General features: G+C 35.4%; 1 protein-coding gene across 1 annotated transcript in view; it reads left to right on the plus strand.

Annotated features, from left to right (window-relative positions):
• eRF1 (eukaryotic release factor 1) overlaps nt 1-17,495 on the plus strand; it is a 254,647-nt gene that overhangs the window by 146,790 nt on the left and 90,362 nt on the right. The window contains exon 7 of the mRNA XM_090404490.1: nt 8,948-9,103. Within this exon, the coding sequence (XP_090260616.1) occupies nt 8,948-9,103 (156 nt within the window). The remainder of the gene's footprint in view (nt 1-8,947; nt 9,104-17,495) is intronic.

The raw sequence follows: 17,495 nt of genomic DNA on the forward strand, positions 1-17,495 counted from the left end.
TACTCTCAAGGGGTGTTCAGCTTATTATGACAGCACTATATGATTAAGTTTACATGATTAATAATCTCCTATCAACAATTTTCCTCCAAATCAGTCTATTAGTTGTAAGCACTCCAATATTTTCATATCTAATATTTCCTGCTTCTAAGGCACTTCTGACTGAATCAGTCAACCTAGATCTTGGTCTTCCTCTGAGCCTCTTGCCATTGTCATCAAACACCTGTTCTAACTTTTTCTCACCCATTCTATTTAAGTAAACATGCTACCTTTTAGATTAGCTGTGCTGACACATTCTTGAATGTCAAGTTCCTTTCTAATATTCTCATTTTTAATATGATTCTGCCATTGATGCCATCAGTTCACTCCTGATTTTTCTCAGAATCCTCATATCTGTGGTCTCTAGTCTCTGAACAAGTGCTTTATTTCTAATCCAACTCTCTGGCTAATTTCTCAATTATTCCATATAAATTTATTCAACTGGCTACTCACCATATCAGCTTTGCTTATTTTGTTGTCTATTTCCAGATTTAACTTGCCATTTTCATTAAAAAACTTAATCTTCTTCTGGGTCTCTTTCCTGCCATCTTGGCATCAAACACTTGTTTTGCTAACCTTGCAAACAAGGTTAGCAAAACAGTCAGTGTTAATAAATACCTACTATAACTGCATTGAAGAAATTCTGTGAGAATATAGTTTGCTTCTTAAAAATATGTTATGATGGAATACAATTAAAACTTTTTCAATAATATCAAAATGGCAACACTAAATTAGACAACAGTATTTCATGAAATGAAGCTTGCCTTCAAGGAATATTGTTGCTTTTTTATGTGCATAGGATAGTTGAAGATCATTGAGATGCCAAAAATTACAAAATACCATTCAGTAGAGTTTATAAAAAGGCAGTGAAGATAATTTTGCCTTCTTCTCTCATGAAGGTAAAAGTTGTCTTTAAAAAAAAAAAAAAAAAGTGATGGATTTCTATATTTAATGGAAAAGTTTCTAAGACTAAGTGATAAAATTTAAAAAAAAATCATTTGTCCTACAAATTTAATACTCAAGAATAGCTTTTATTGAAAATTTTTATACTGACTTCTTTAAAAAAAAAAAAAAAAAAAAAAATCTGTATATTAAGTGTGACATGACAGATCTAACAGTGAGTAGCCACTTTGTTAGGAACAGCATGTAATGAGTGGGGATTTCTTTTGCATTGAGAATGGCCTGTGTATAATAAAATCAACCAAGTGTATAAATTATTCCTCTAGGATATTTGTCCATTTTAGAAATCTTTCAAAGTAATTAACTCCAGATATCTGGAATATCTATCTTCAGTTTTCATGTCACATTTATCACTGATTCCTCTTATAGTACTTTTTCCTCCATTTCTAAGTTTTTTCCTAATGTTTATTTTCCATATTCTTACCAGTCTTCCCATGACTTTTATTTAGCTACTTTGACATAGCTTAGCTTGCTTACAATTTTCTCTGTATTCCCTAAGAGCACAAGCTGACTTACTTGCCAGGAACTTTCAGTATGCTTTTTCTTCTTTTCCTTGACTGTCTCTTTAACTTCCTGAGTCCACCACAGAGTTCTGATTTTTCTATCACTACAGACAACTTCACCACATACCTTTCTGACTGAATTAGTTAATGTTTTCTTCACAATTTACCATTGAATATCCAAGGTTTGGTTCTTGTGTTCAGCCATTCAAGAAGAAATGAAATTGGTGTATTTAAGTCTACAATTCACCTCTGAAAGCTGCTCAACATTGATTCATTTAAAAACTTTCTTGCACACCCTTTATTTCAATATGAAATTCAAATTTATCCTACTCAAAACTAAATAGCAATTACTTCCTATTTCAAATCCTCCGTATAACTCATGTCTTATTTTCATATTAATGGGTTTTTATTATATTATATATTGCATTTTTATTTAATATTTTATATATTAGTGTCTTATTTCCAAGATCATAAACAGCTGGCCAAACACTCCAACCCAAGCCTTCAGTACATTTTTGCAAATTCTGTAATAATATACTAGTGTTCTGTCATATGGAAATGTGATCATGTTGTTTGGGCAAATGAGATTTCCTACCAAGAAAAACCATATCAATTTTGCAGTGATTTTTAATTACATGTATTAAACAACGAACAGACCTTAATTTATGAAAAATAATGTATTTTTAACAGTTTGTTTGCAAACCTTAATGGTTATGTTGGTGAAAGTCATGAAGGTGGGGAGACGATGCAAAGAAGACATGGAGTCAGCAAAAGGAACATTGAAGGTTTGGATTGCAATTAGGATTGCAGATTTTGCAATGGAAGGGAATCCTGCTATATTTGAACACCTTTTACAGCAAACCATGGGTATGCACAACATTTTGGGGAGGCACTACCAGGTGGACCATATAATCTGTAAAAGAGGATATGTGAAGGAGATAAATGATTGTAAAGTAATACCAGGAGAGGCAGTGGCAGATCAGTACAGGCTTCTACTATGTCGTGTGGAAATAAAAGGGATAAAACAAACGAGCAAAAGGGATTATTAAAACAAGAGAGTGCAAGAGAAGAGTTCATCAAGAAGGTATAAGCAATGATTGCTGAAAATGAAAACCAATGGGAGGTGAAAAATAGGAAAACAAAATGAAAAACATCCATGTTGTATCATCATTATATTGGGAAAGAGATGTTGGGTCAGAAAACAGGAATATCAATGGAAAGATAATTTTGTAATGCAATAACTTTTATGAAGGATTTTTTTATTAGAACAGCAGTTATAAAGAAGAAAAGTAAAACACACAGAAAAAATAAGATATACAAAAATTCTCACAATGTGAGTTTAATACTTAGTTGGGTAACCTTTACTGTTAATTAACGCTAAAGGTTAATTAACGGCCCTTCAACGCCTTCCCGTGGAGTGAACCAAGTTTTTTAGTTCTGCAGCTGTTATAATGTGAAACCAAGATTGAATTATTGCTTCTATTAATTGGGTTTTATTGCTGGGTTGCTTCTAACTAACAAGTTTCTTTAGTTGGCTCCATCGATTTTCAATTGGGTTAAGGTCTGGGCTATTCCCAGGCCATTCCAGCAGTGGAATATGATTATCTTGAAACCACTTTTTGCGCACAGCAGCAACATGACATGGAGCGGAATCCTGTTGAAATATAAATGCTTCATTATCTTGGAAAAGATCACGTGTGGAAGGATTCAGTTTGGGCTCAAGTATTTCATTTATGTATTTTTGGGCATTTATATTCCCATTAATCATGCAAATTCTGCCCACACCTTTTGAGGTCATACAACCCCAGATCATAACACTAAGTAGGTGTTTCATGGTAGGTGTAATGCAATCAGGATGCAAATCTCCGATTCTTCTCCTTACATATTTTATGCCATCACTACCAAACAGGGAGATTTTGGTGTCATCACTCCAAATAACACTATCCCATTGTTCCGCTGTCTAGTTAACATGGGTTTTAGCCCAATTTAATCTTTTCAACCTTTGTTTGAGAGATAAAAATGGCTTTTTTCGTGGAATTCTAGCATTTAAGCCAAATTCCTGCAGTCTGCACCGAACTGTTCTTGTACTCAACTTCACATTGTATTGCGCCATTTCATCTTGTATACACCCAGATGATTTTCTTCTGTCATGTAGCCACAATCTCTCAATTCTTCTATCATCACTTGCTGTTGTGCACCTTTTCCTGCCTTTACAGTCTGGTTTTGTAGTGACTGAGTCTCTTTATACCTCTTCAAAAATTTAGAAATGCCACCTTTGGTTAATTTCCACCAATTTTTCTTCTAATTTCTTCATAACTGTAGCCTTGTTCATTTAATAGTACTATTTTACATTGCTTTCTAGGTGACCAGTAACACACTGACAAATGTCCTCCTCTCAGCTCCAATACATAACATCAATAGCTGAATCCTACTGTGACCTTATTGGCTCATTGCCAAAACAAGATGACACCTGATTGGCTCTCTAAACACTCATGCTCATTGGCTACATTCAAATGAAGGAAAGCTACTTCATATCAACCTAAGCAAGTTGTGCTTCTTTTTTCTGGTTATTTGGCTACAACTTTTCATAGAATACAGATAACTGAACAAACTTTGTTGCATTACGTTCTTGATTAAATTATCTTTCTGTTGATATATAATTTTATGGTATTACACCAAACAAAAGTGGTGTTATGAGCCATCAAACCTCAAAAATACACTTTTTTCAAAAGGTTTCCACAATTTTGGCCACTAGTGTAGGTGAGGAGAACATCAGAACATAATATAGAGAAGGCAAAGAGATCAGTAGCAAGATCTAAAGCCTATGTTAACCTGTACGAAAGTCTGGGTAATGAAGGTGTCAAAAAGGCCTTCAGGAAGGCCAGACAAAAGGCGTGGAAAAGTATAGATATATATACCAAGCCAGGTTGATTGAGGTCGAGGATAGTTCTGTATGAAGAAATCTATGTTAAATGAACAGAGTATTTTGAGAAATGAATGAAATTAATAAGGATATATAAAAGGATAGAGGAGCACTAGTCATGAGGCCAGTCATTAAGGGAAAGGATGGTACTCTTCTGTATGAAGAAATCAGTATGTTAGATATATGGAAAGAGTATTTTGAGAAATTAATGAATGAAATAAGAATATACAAATAGCTGAGGGAGATCTGGTCATGGGGCCAATTCCTGATATAACAGAAATGGAAGTGGAGGAAGATGAAGAAACAGAAAGGAGATTGGACCTGATAACATCCTCATAGAAGTATGGAAATCATCATCAAATTCCTGCTATGTACCCTCAAGGGATGTACAGGATATGATAGTACTACATGAAAAAATTACATCATTACTAACTTCCTATCTACAATTTTCCTCCAAATCAGTCTCTTACTTGTGAAGACTCCAACATTATCAGATCTTATATTTCTATCGTCTAAGGCACCTTGTACCTTATCAATCCACCTATATCTTTTGTCTTCCTCTGGGTTTTTGCTAATCTTTCTTTGCCCATTCTGTTTAAGTGACCATACCACCTGAGATTAGCTCTGCTAACACATTCCTGGATGCCGACAATGTCAAGTTCTTTCCTAATATCCTCGTTTTTAATATTATATTGCCATTGATGCCATCATCTGTTCACACTTATAATCTTTCTGCGGTCTCTAGTCTTGGTCAAGTGTTTTACTTCTGACCCAGCTCTCGGATCCATAAGTTAAAACTGGTTTGAACACTGTCTTGTATACAGCTAATTTAGTTTTCTGACTAATTTCTCTTATTCCATATGAATTTATTCAATTGAATAAATTCATATGGAATAAGAGAAATTCAATTCCTACCATACCAGCTTTGCTGATTCTGTTGTCTATTTCTATATTTAATTTACCATCTTCAGTAAAAATCGTGCCTAAGTAGCTGAAATCGTTCACTTGTTCCACAGGTTTTCCATTCATAACACAGTTGACATTTTCAATGATTCTGCCCATTTTCATTGTCTTTGTCTTTTTATTGCTGACCTTCATACCATATCTATTACAACAGCTATTCGATTTAGTCAGAGAATATTGCAGACTTGTAGCGGATTTATTTAGAAGTATAACATCATCTGCATAAAGCAAAGAGCTGACATTAACATCTCCAATTTTGATATGTTTAATACCACTTTCCTTCATAATGTGATCCATATAGATAATGAATAACAGAGGGGATAATGTGCATCCTTGTCTCACACCAGATTTAACATTAAACCATCTTCCTGAACTTCCTTCAATTCTAACTGCTGACTTACAACTCAAATAAAGACTAAGTATTGCTTGATATAATGCCCTATTGACACCATATAACTGTAGCTTATTGAATAGCTTTTCTCTTGGCACCTTGTCATATGCCTTTTCCAAATCGACAAAACTTAAATACAGATCTTTGTTATATTCCCATGCTTTCTCGACTATTTATCGTAAAGTGAAGATCTGATCCTGACAGCCTCTATTTGGCCTGAATCCAGCTTGTTCTTCACCAAGCTTTTCTTCCACAATTCTTCTCAACCGTTTCTCAAGTATACTTGCATAGATCTTGCCAGGAACACTCAGTAGGAAAATACCTCTCTCACATTCAGTTTTATTTCCCTTTTTATATATTGGTACTATGAGAGCTCTACTCCAATCTTCGGGAATTCGTCCCTCTGTCCAGGCTTTCTGAACTATTCAGTGCTGCCACTGTAAGACTCTTGTACCACCATACTTCAGCATTTCTGGTCGAATATCATCTACTCCTGCTGCCTTTCCACATTTCAAGCCTTTGGTGGCTTTTTCTACTTCAAGTATGGATATGTATTCCTGACTGCATGCCTGGTTAGTGTTTTTTACCACTGTGCTGTCATCACTGCTTGTTTCATTTAGCAGTTTTTCAAAGTAATTACTCCATACTTCAAGGATATCTTTTTCTCCCAGTTTTCATGTCACCTTTATCTCTAACTCCTTTTACAGCACTCCTTCCTCCATTCCTAAGCTTGTTCAACAACCTGCAGAATATTTTGCCACCTTCTTGATATTTATTTTCTATATTCTTGCCAAAGTCCTCCCATGACTTTTGTTTAGCTAGTTTTACACAGTGTTTACCATTTTTGCATTTGTCTCTGTATTCTCTAAGAGCACAAGCTGACATATTTGACAGGAACTTTTGATATGCTTTCTTCTTTAACTTCCTGTGTCCACCAGGGAGTTCTGATTTTTTTATCCTTGCAGACAACCTCACCACATGCCTCTGGCAGAATCAATGTTTTCTTCAGAGTTTGCCACTGAATCTCCGAGGTTTGATTCCTGTTCTCAAACTCTTTCATTTTTTCTTGAATGTGCACATTTTTATGTTGGAACATGGTGTTAGTAATAACCAGTCCATGTCCTGAGCAGAAATCCAACAGATTCAGATACCTACTCTGAACTAGACTGAGACTCAACAAGAGAAATACATAATCGAACAAACAATCTTCTTAAGACGACAACAGAACTTCCAAGAAACTGGGCATGTCTTTATTAAAGAACGACTTGAACAGAATCATTGAAACAGAGAAAATGCTGGCGAGAGTGGGGGGGAGAAAGAATACTGGTTCCAATATATTAGAGTAGAGGTGATATCCAGTCCTGTAGCAACTACAGAGGAATTATATTCATGAGTTACACTATGAAGGTATGGGAAAGAATAAGAAAGATTGTGAGATTTGGGCATCAATTAGCAAAGAGCAGTTTGGGTTTATGCCTGGTCAGAGAAAGTTGATGCCATCTTTGCTCTAAGACAGCTCATAGAAAAGTTCTTGGAGAGTAATACAAACTTTTTCTGGTCTTCATTGATTTGGAAAAGGTCTCTATTAGAGTTCCAACAAAAAAGATAGAAGCATGAGAAAGAAAATGATTCCAGAGAAGTTTGTACATCTTTTTCAAGACATGTATGATATTAGTAAAACAAGGGTGAGATGTGGAGCAGGGCATTCCCAGTAAAAGTCAGGGTTCATCAAGAGTCAACTTTGACCCCTTCTTATTTGTTATGCTCTTGGATGTGTTGACAGAGATAGTAAGAATTGAGTCACCCTTGGTGATGTGGTAATTTGCACAAAGTCTGAGCAGGAAGCAGAAGAAAGACTTGAATAATGGAGGAAACATTTGGAAGACAGTGGTTTGAGGACCAGTAGAAATAGGACAGTATATGTTGTGCCTGTGCCCTTTACAGGGCACAGGCATGCTACAAGTGTATAGGTTCACATATCTAGGATCATGTGTCCAAAGTTTATCTTTTCCAGATAAACTGGAAGAAGGTTTCAGGTATCTTGTGTGATACATAAGTGTGTAGCATGTTAAAAGATCTTCAAAATTGTTGTAGGACATGCACTGATGTATAGCAGTGATGCCTGGCAGATGACCAAAAGATGGGAGAAGAGAATGGATGTAGCAGAAATGAGAAAGCTGAGACTTGCAAGTGGTGCAACAAGATTGGACAATATCAAAAACTCGCTGATCAGGGAAACAATGAAAATAACTCAAGTATCGGGGAAGATGAGGAAATCAAGGCTGAGGTGGTTTGGTTAAGTTATGTGGCAAGATAAATGCTATGTGGGGAAGGAGAGTGCTGGAGATGGTCACCAGGTAATTGAAGTAAGAGGAGACCTAAACGATGACTTTGGACAGCTTGAGAGGGGACCTTGGGCTAGAGGAGAAAAGTGGCCTTGGACAGAACTGAGTGGAGGAAGTTGATCTGTTGAGAATGAGGCTGAAAAAGAATGGATTTTTAAGTTCCAAATCAGTAAAGATTTAAATGCTTTCTTTAAAAGATATTGTTTTATGAATAAGTAGTCACTCAACTATCAGCTACATTAGGAATGCAATTTGCTGGTCAGATAATTTGAAGGGTCTATTAGCACCCACACCCATTCAAGGTTTGGTTATTTTGAAGGGTAGACAATAGAAACTACTTCATTTAGAACAAAAATGCACTTCTCAGTTTCTCTTGTACTGCAGTAATTTTTCCTGCTACTCATAAATTTATATAATTAGCTAACAAAAATTGATTGTATTCATTTATTTGTCCATGTGCCATTATACATAAAATTATACAACTATGTAAGCAAGTTACATTTCTTGCTGTTGCTCCTTTTGAGCCTTGGTTGTATGGCAGTTAATTACATTACAATTCTTTTTGAATACATTTGTTGTCATACTTGTTAATGGAAATAGCTGAAATTGCATCCATGTTATTTTTAACTCTGGAGAACTTATCTTATATTTAGATAAGTACACATAGCTAAGACTAATTTTGGGGCTAATTTGAATGTATGTGTGCGATATGCATGTAACATTAAGTATTAGGTATTAAAACATTTAAATTTTTAATTTCAGTTTATGTAGTAAAATATTTTCATATTTTGACATGAAGAACATACCTCTTTCCTTTTTTCTGCAGGTCGTTATTTTGATGAAATATCCCAGGACACAGGAAAATACTGTTTTGGTGTGGATGATACGTTGAAAGCATTGGAAATGGGTGCAGTAGAAATCCTTATTGCATGGGAAAATTTAGATATTGTCCGTTATGTGCTAAAAAATCATGCAACTGATGGTAAGCTTGATTTCAATGCAGAATTCACATAGCATATAACTTTCTAGTAGTTCTTAAATTTATACTTTTTCCTGTAGGAAAAGAATATGGTTAATTGTCTCATGCTAGGAGAGTAACATTACTTTATGAATATGCATGTCATTTGCCTTCTTTGACAGCTGATGCACTTCATTTTGTCATTTTCCATTCATAATGAGTTGAATTGCCTATTAGTAACAATTGAGCATTTATTAACCTTCCAACTGGCCAGGATGTATATATATATATACACACCCAGCAAAATCTGGATGCGATGCATGCTATCTGTTTAAAGAACATAAATGAGAAGTGCAATTTGACTTTCATGTCCATTAGAAGATGTGATAATCCTTCACACTGAAGAGAACACTTAACCAGATTAACTCGCATTCATAGCTGCATCTCAGTTTCCTATAACAAGAAACAGTTCCTTGTGATGTTCTGGGTAACTGGACTCTTAGTTATATTGGATAGACTGAAACTAGAGAAATTAATTTTATTTTTGTTTTCTCCTTTTATTGTACAATTTGTAATACCAGGATGAAATAAGAGATCCTTGCATACTTCTCTCACTTAAATATTGCATTACCTTGGAAAACCAATGTCATTTTTAATTTTTTGTGCTAATTTTGTCTAATCGCTTAGTCAACAATACGTTTTATTTGTTCTTGAACTTAATTCAAGACAATTATTTTAATTTTTTTTGGGGGGGGGGGAATGCACTACTGACATTACAGATTATGTTTATTTTTGTTCAGAATCATATTTCGTAGAATACTTCACAAATTGCCTGAAGGATGTGCTTTTACAACTTTGATTTATAGATAATAATATAAAAATCTTTAATCATATCACTAAATTTATTTTCTTTATATCATAATCTGCAGTTCTTTGCAATTTAACCTTCTTGGCTTCCTTGTATAATTGGTTATGACATTTTGAAATAAACAGTTATGAGGTAAATTGATATGTATATATTTTCTGCTAGCTTCGCTATTATGCTCCAGTTTTAAAGTAAGCGATACTTTTGCTTATAGTCAGTCAATCAAAATATGTAAAGGTGCTTGCACCAAATGTGAAATTTCATTTCCATATTTTTTTACAATAGGATTGAACTTTTATTTTGCCTTTGATGTCTCCTACCCACGAGAATGGGCTAGCAATTTGGGATTTAGCTGACTAAATTGTATTCTTATTGGCTTAAACCAAATTAAAAAATGATGGTACAACATGACAGCATTTCATGCCAGCTGGGAGCATTTCCCGGTTTAACATGGCCAACGTTGTTTTCGCCAGGGCAAACAGCAAAAAGTCGACTACTGGAACAAATCCTGAAATCCATTTCAAATCAACATCACCAGAGTTCAAGATTAGAATTATCAACATAAGAAGCCTGAATGGCAAAGAAATGGAACTAGCTGAGGAATTGGATATATACCAGATCGACATAATAGAGGTGACCGAAACAAAAAAGGCAAAAACTAGTGAGATCTTTCGGAGCAATAAATACAAAATGTTATATTCATGAATGACAAGCAAGGAAAAGGAGTAGCCATAGTATTCAACACTAAATACAAGGCTAATCTTCTTGAAAGGCAGGCAGTCTCAAGTAGAGAGATGTGGACAGATATCAGAATGGGGAACTGGACAATCAGACTTATTTGTGCCTATGGTCCCACAGAAGGTTCTACTAAGATAGAAGTTGAGAAATTTTTTGAGGATTTAGAGAAAGGAACTGACACAATGAAAAAGGAAAAGTTGGTCCTTGTTGAGGATCTAAATAGCAGAGTAGGAAATGATTGTCAGACATACAAAAATATATTGGGGAAATTTGGAGAAAAGAGCAAAGCTAATAATAATGGCAAATACCTGTTGGATTTCTGCTCAGGACATGGACTGGTTATCACTAACACCATGTTCTGACATAAAAATGTGCACAAATTCACATGGAGAGAAGAGGTAAGGAATGAGAAAAGTTTCATTGACTATGTTATTGTTGATAGTGATGTTTTCTCCCTGATGCAGGATACCAGAGTGTACAGAGGATTTGAAATTGGAAGTGATCACCATTTAGTCTTGAGCAGGATAAAATTGAATTTCATATTGAAAAGAAGAACATTTAAGAAAGTTTTAAAGCAAAAGTTGAGAAGCTCTCAGATGTGAACTGTAGACTAAAATAACACAAACATGATTGAAAAAAAAATGAGACTTTGGAAACAGGAACCAAACTGTGGAGATTCAGTGGCAAGCCCTGAAGAAAACACTGATTCAGCCGGAGAGAGGCATGTGGTGAGGTTGTCTGTAAGGTTAGAAAATTCAGAACCCCATGATGGACATAGGAAGTTAAAGAGGCAGTGAAAGAAAAGAAGAGAACATAAAGGTTCCTGGCAAATAAGTCAGCTTGTTCTCTTAAAGAATACAGAGATAAATGTAAAAAAGCTAGACAATGTGTAAAACTAGCTAAACAAAAGTCATGGGAGGACTTTCATAAGAACATAGAAAATAAATATCAAGACGGTTGCAAGATATTCTGGAGGTTGTTGAAGTTCAGAAATGGAGGAAAGAGTTCTGTAAAAGGAATTAGAGGTGACATGAAAACTGGAGGAAAAGATTATCCTTCGAGTAATTACTTCTGTAATTGTTATGGATAGATAAAATTTATTTAGGTGCCTTGTTGAAGAAGCCTGCCCTGTTAGTATGGGATCAGTTTTGTTCTCACACAACAGAAGATGTTAAAAATGAACTCAAGGAATTGAAAACCGAGTTAGCTGTAATTCCAGGAGATCTAACTAGTTAGCTTCAACCTTTAGATGTCTGTATTAATAAACCATTTAAGAGATTTATGAAGAAGTGGAACAGCTAGATGCAGCCTTCAGATTTTGAGGTTACGCCATCAGGAAGAAGGAAGAGGCCTAGCATTTTGCAAGTTTGTGAGTGGGTCAAAACTTCATGGGATGCGGTGAAAACTGAGACAGCGGTGAAATCATTTAAGAAGTGTGGCATTAGTAATGCACTGGATGGTACAGAGGACAATTTATTGTATGAGGACTCAAATTCTGATTTAGAAGAGGTTTCAAGTGTCTCTTCATTTAGCTCTGGAGATGAATTTCTGGGTTCTTTCCTAGTTAGATTAGGTATTTGTTGAAAGTAGACCTACTTATTACTTTATAATTGAAATACTGTAAATTCATTATAATATTCAGTGATAAAGTTTTTTCCCTAAAAAATGTGTTCAAAAAAGGGGGTGCATCTTATACGCAGGCAAATATGGTAATCCATTACTGGTAATATGGTTCTCGTTAAGGGATTAACGGCAGAGAAGGGTAATTGCATGATAAAAGCAGAATGCTGATGAAGTTTTGATCCATGAAAATCCTAAGACACTCTGAGAGTTATTATTATTATTCAGGCCTCCATGGAGTCAAAAGACTCATCGCAGGAGGTCCTTTCTAAGAAACACAAGTCTATCAAGACTCATTGAGGGAGGTCCCGCCTAGGAAACACAAAGTCTATCATACCACTCCTTAAATGCATTGACCGTTCCCACTCTCACTACTCCATCAGGCAATGCATTCCATGGTTCAACCACCCTCCATGCAAAGAAACCACTCCTCATCCTCTTTCTCACAGTTTCCTTTCGTAACTTCCAGGGATGACACCTTGTCATGACTCCTTCCTGCTGTTCAACCATACGAAAGAACTCCCCAGTGTCAACCCTGTAACCACCTCTCAACAGTGTAAAAGTCTCAATCATATCACCCCCTCCTTCTATCCACCAAACTCTGCAGTCCACACTCTCTCAGCCGATCCTCATATCTAACATTGTACATTCCCGACACCATCTTTGTACCCTTTCCACAGTTAATTTATCCCCTTCAAATCCTGGGGACCAGATCTGAGAACAATAGTCAAAGTATTTCGTCCACATTGGCCAGTTGGAAGGTCAAACTTATGATATACTATCTCATGCTAATGAAAATTATCTCCATGGTTGTGTGTGTATGGAGAGAGAAAAAGTTGTTCAAAGCATTGTTTTGTAATCTGATTTAGCACTGCTTCTGAAGTGCATTTACACAGACAATGCAACATTTTGCTGTTTGGTTTGAAAGAATGGCGAAATTCCTCCAGGATCAAATTGTGAGTTGGCTGGTATACTTTAGAGCTAGTTGAGCTTTTCCTTCAGAAACGTGGGCTTTTAACATCTTAACTATTACTAAACAGCCTACTTACTCAGATAACATACTAGAATTAGTTGTTCAGTCTGTAATCCCAATTAACTGTGCTATCTGATTAAGAAGATATGAGGCACAAAAATGAAAGAGTAATTTGTGCATGAATATGAATTAGTTCTTCAGCACAGTGCTAGCTAAGCTGTGGTCATGGTTTTCCCTCTTGGTCTGATCTTAAATAACATGGTACTGGTGTTACTGTTAATTGGATAAAGAGTAGAAATTGAATAATTCATGCAGTTGATGCTTGTGTGATGCTTTGGATTTAATATGTTAAATCCAAAATAAGATTTGTATACTAATTGATACTTCTGATAACTTTTGCCTGTAGTAAGCTGAACTAGTTTTCTTTTAATTAAATAGTTAGAATATCTCAACAGTTTTATTCAATGATGTCTAAATGGCAATTTTATAAAAACACAGCATGATTTTATTTGGATCATGATTAGTGATTTGATATTCTTATTCCCATTGTCAGTTAGTGATCATAGGCAAATTTGATGCAATTAATAGTTTATGCAGGATAGTTGATATACAAAACATGTCTGGTTACTTATTGGTTATCCTGCATTAACTATTTCCATGGTGGTTTTCACTCTGCTTTTGCTGCCGGATAAAATTTGGATTATGTAAAATACAGTGCAGATGTGAAGTGCTGGTAGGTGGGGGGTGGTGGAATGACTTAACCTCTTTTGAACTGTTTTATTATGAGTTTGATACTGATTTTATTTCAAAATGTAGAAGTTATTACATCAATTGCTGAACAACATTTTTAAGTAAATGAATTTATCAACGTCTAATCATGTGACTTCTGTGTTCACCTATCTTGATTTTGTATGACTTATTACACCATGTAAATGTTCAGTTGTTTTGCAGAATAGCAAAGCCAGTGAACAAGGATATGGTACAGGTGCAGAGATATAGGATAGGATCTATATCCTATCCTATATCTCTGAGGAGATATCAAAGAAAAGCAGGTAGCTTTCAATGAAAATACATCAGATTTTTTGCTCTTAAGCATATCAAGCCGGAAAGATTTAATTTTCATTAAGTACTAATGTCTACTATGTTCATCAAATTAGGCTTTCTGCTGTATTTTTTCGTAAATATACTTTCAGGAAATAAATTCTTCCATCTGTTCAACCTTTTGTTTTTATTCAAATTCAGAATGATTGGTTACTTTCTGGTCATGTGGTTTTCATCTGTGTGTAGGTTTTTCATCATGCAAGCAAACTAGACTGAGAAGATGCATAATTTCGCAAAGATATTGGAATGCACATTGTATCCCAATGAGATTTCAATACAAAATAATACTTTAAAAGTAGCCTAAGGGATCAGTAGCTAAGATGTTCGAAGCCTAGATTTCTTTAGGGAATGTAAAAAACATATAAACTATAAAGAGGAAGGCGCCTGGAAAGTGAACCCAGAATGTTTTTTTTTTTAATCCATTGTGAATTATTTTAATCTTCAGCTTTTATCCTGTAGTGGAGATTGTAAAGATGCTTCAGAATAGAGGAAAGACTACTTTAAACTGAAGAAGGTATATTCTGGATTACTGGAGTAATTGAAAAATTGAACTAAGCCATTACAGCATTGAGAGAAAATATTTCAGAGGAGAGAATACAAGCAGGAGTACAATTCAAAATTTGCCACTAGAAACCTCAAATGTTGAAATATGCTATGTTAAGCTTTCCATGGCTATGCTACATAATCCTTGGTATGTAGGTCAAATCATGATCAAATCTCAGGTGATACATTAGTTCTCCTTGTAAGATCAAATTCCTCATGTGTACCCTCAAAGGGCTTACAGGATATTTTGACACCATGGCAAGTATGGGGGAGCCTCCGTAGCTTCAGTATGGATGAAGCCCTTCAGTCAGAAAGATCTGGGTTCAATTCCTGTCAGTGATGTGAGAAACCTTTATCTGATCTCTTTCGACTAAAGGTGAGTTAACTGATTCCCCCCCCCCGGTAATTCAGGTTTTTCATCCCTCAAAAGAGGCAAACCGCTCATGTGAACATACGGCTACAATCATAACTATACTACAAAGAAGGCAGTGGGGAACCACCTTGCTCATAATCAAATTTCTAAATTTGATTATTTGATTATTCTTCCTAGTATGGTAGCATATAGCTACCCCCACCCAGCCATATGGCTGAGGGGATAGGATATGGCAAGTTACATCACAATTAACATACTGATAGGTTTCCTCCAAATCTTATCTAGACGTGTATTATTAATCTTATATTTCTGTTTTCTGAGGCACTTCCTACTGTATCAATCCACTGCCATATTGGTCTTTCTATGGGTCTCTTTCTTGCCATCATGGCAAATAACACCTGTTTTGGTAACCTTTTATCAGAATCATACTAACTGGTATCACGTGTAAAGGGTAGTTATGATGTTTTTAGGAAGGATAGACAGGATAGGGAAGTAGAAGCTATCTTTATTTTGGGTTATCTTTAGCTTTGCAAAGCTAAAGATAACCTCCAGAAAATTCTGTGAATATGCTGCAACTAAAAGAAAGAAAGAATGAATATGAAAGAACAACTACTGAATGCTGGTGGTGTGAGATTGACAGATGCAGAACAGGTTCAACTAATGAGTGTCCATTTTGCTAAAAGCTATCTACCTGGTGTATGCAACATTGAACTGATTGCTATGTCTTCACTGGATGAAGAAACTAACACATATGACGAGAAGGTATTACAGCTGTTGCACAGTCTGAATAAGAATTCAGCAGTGGGGTTGAAGATTTTATAAAAGTTGGTTAGAACTTGCATTCAGAAATGGGTTGACAGAGAATCTACTTTGCAATGAACAGCATGAATTGACTAAGGGAAGGTTATGTTTTAGCAACTTGCTCGTATTCTGTAATAATGTTATCATTGTTATTTTTAGAGAAAATTGTGCCATAGATATATGCGCACACACGAAAACACACGGTAAAAGTATTATTTATTAAATATGCTGCCATATATTTCAGACATCATTGGCTTAAAAAACAGTTGTTACAAGGTAGAATGCAAATAGTCTATTTGTTCAAAATAGAATGAGCTGCGTGATGTTAAATCACCATAGCCTTATACTTTAACTGAAGAAAAGGTTAATCATAACAGTGTAAAATAAATTGAATATATATACAGAGGTGGTTCAAAATTCCATGTATGAACTTTGAGGGGAGGTAGGGAACATCAAAATCAACCATATTCACATAGGAAAGCATGACTGGAAGCACCACCCGAAAGTGATAGGTGGCGCTGTTTGCCAGCGCTCCAGGTAAGCAGTTGGGGCTTCCTCATTCAAGCTTTCCAAGTCGTACGAAGAACATGCATCATTTTATGAACGCTGAGATGGCAGACTTGCACCATGAAACCATATTATGCATCCAATTACTGTTGAACTGTTCAGTAACGTCTAATAAAGTTTTTTACACTACTTACTGCCTTGTGTTATTTCTGTATCTTTGTGTCCCTGTTAGTACCTTCTGGTGGCGTTTCCGGTCATGCTTTCCTATGTGAATATGGTTGATTTTGATGTTTTCCCCTTAAAGTTTGTACATGGAATTTTGAACCACCCTGTATATAACTTATATCATACTCAACAGATCATCGAATGTATCCATTTGGTTTTTTAAGATGGTATGTCTTTACTGTCCGACTACAGATGCGAGACCCTTGGCTGGCAATGTGCCAAGAAGAGTCAATTCATGAAGGAGAGAAAGGAATAAGGTGATATAAGAGTTCATTACCAACACATGAAATCACGTGCTTTATATGTAAAATTTTCCAACTGTTGTACAAGCAAAATAATTACCACTTTAAAAACTAGCATTTTCATAAAAGAAAAGCTAATTTTCGGACTTATAATAAACACTGATCCCATGAAACACATTGATTGCCCTATTATCAGAATGGATTCACCTTCTGCTATGTGCAGAAGTGTCAAGGGGTCTCGCAACAATGGTCGCACAGTATGAAATATTCTTGTTCTTTAATAATAATTGGGGCAAACTCCTTTAATGATGTGTTATTCAAATCAAACTTTCCCATTTTTTTGATAAGGATAATAAGCAGTCATTCCAATTCAAGTTAGGGTGATGAAGCATTGCCTAAGCACTCTCCTTAAATAAGCATTCAAATTT

The sequence above is a fragment of the Typopeltis vanoorti genome, chromosome 14 (assembly GCF_054136105.1).
Source record: "Typopeltis vanoorti isolate ZY-2024b chromosome 14, IOZ_Tvanoo_1.0, whole genome shotgun sequence".
Taxonomy (NCBI): Eukaryota; Metazoa; Arthropoda; class Arachnida; order Uropygi; family Thelyphonidae; genus Typopeltis; species Typopeltis vanoorti.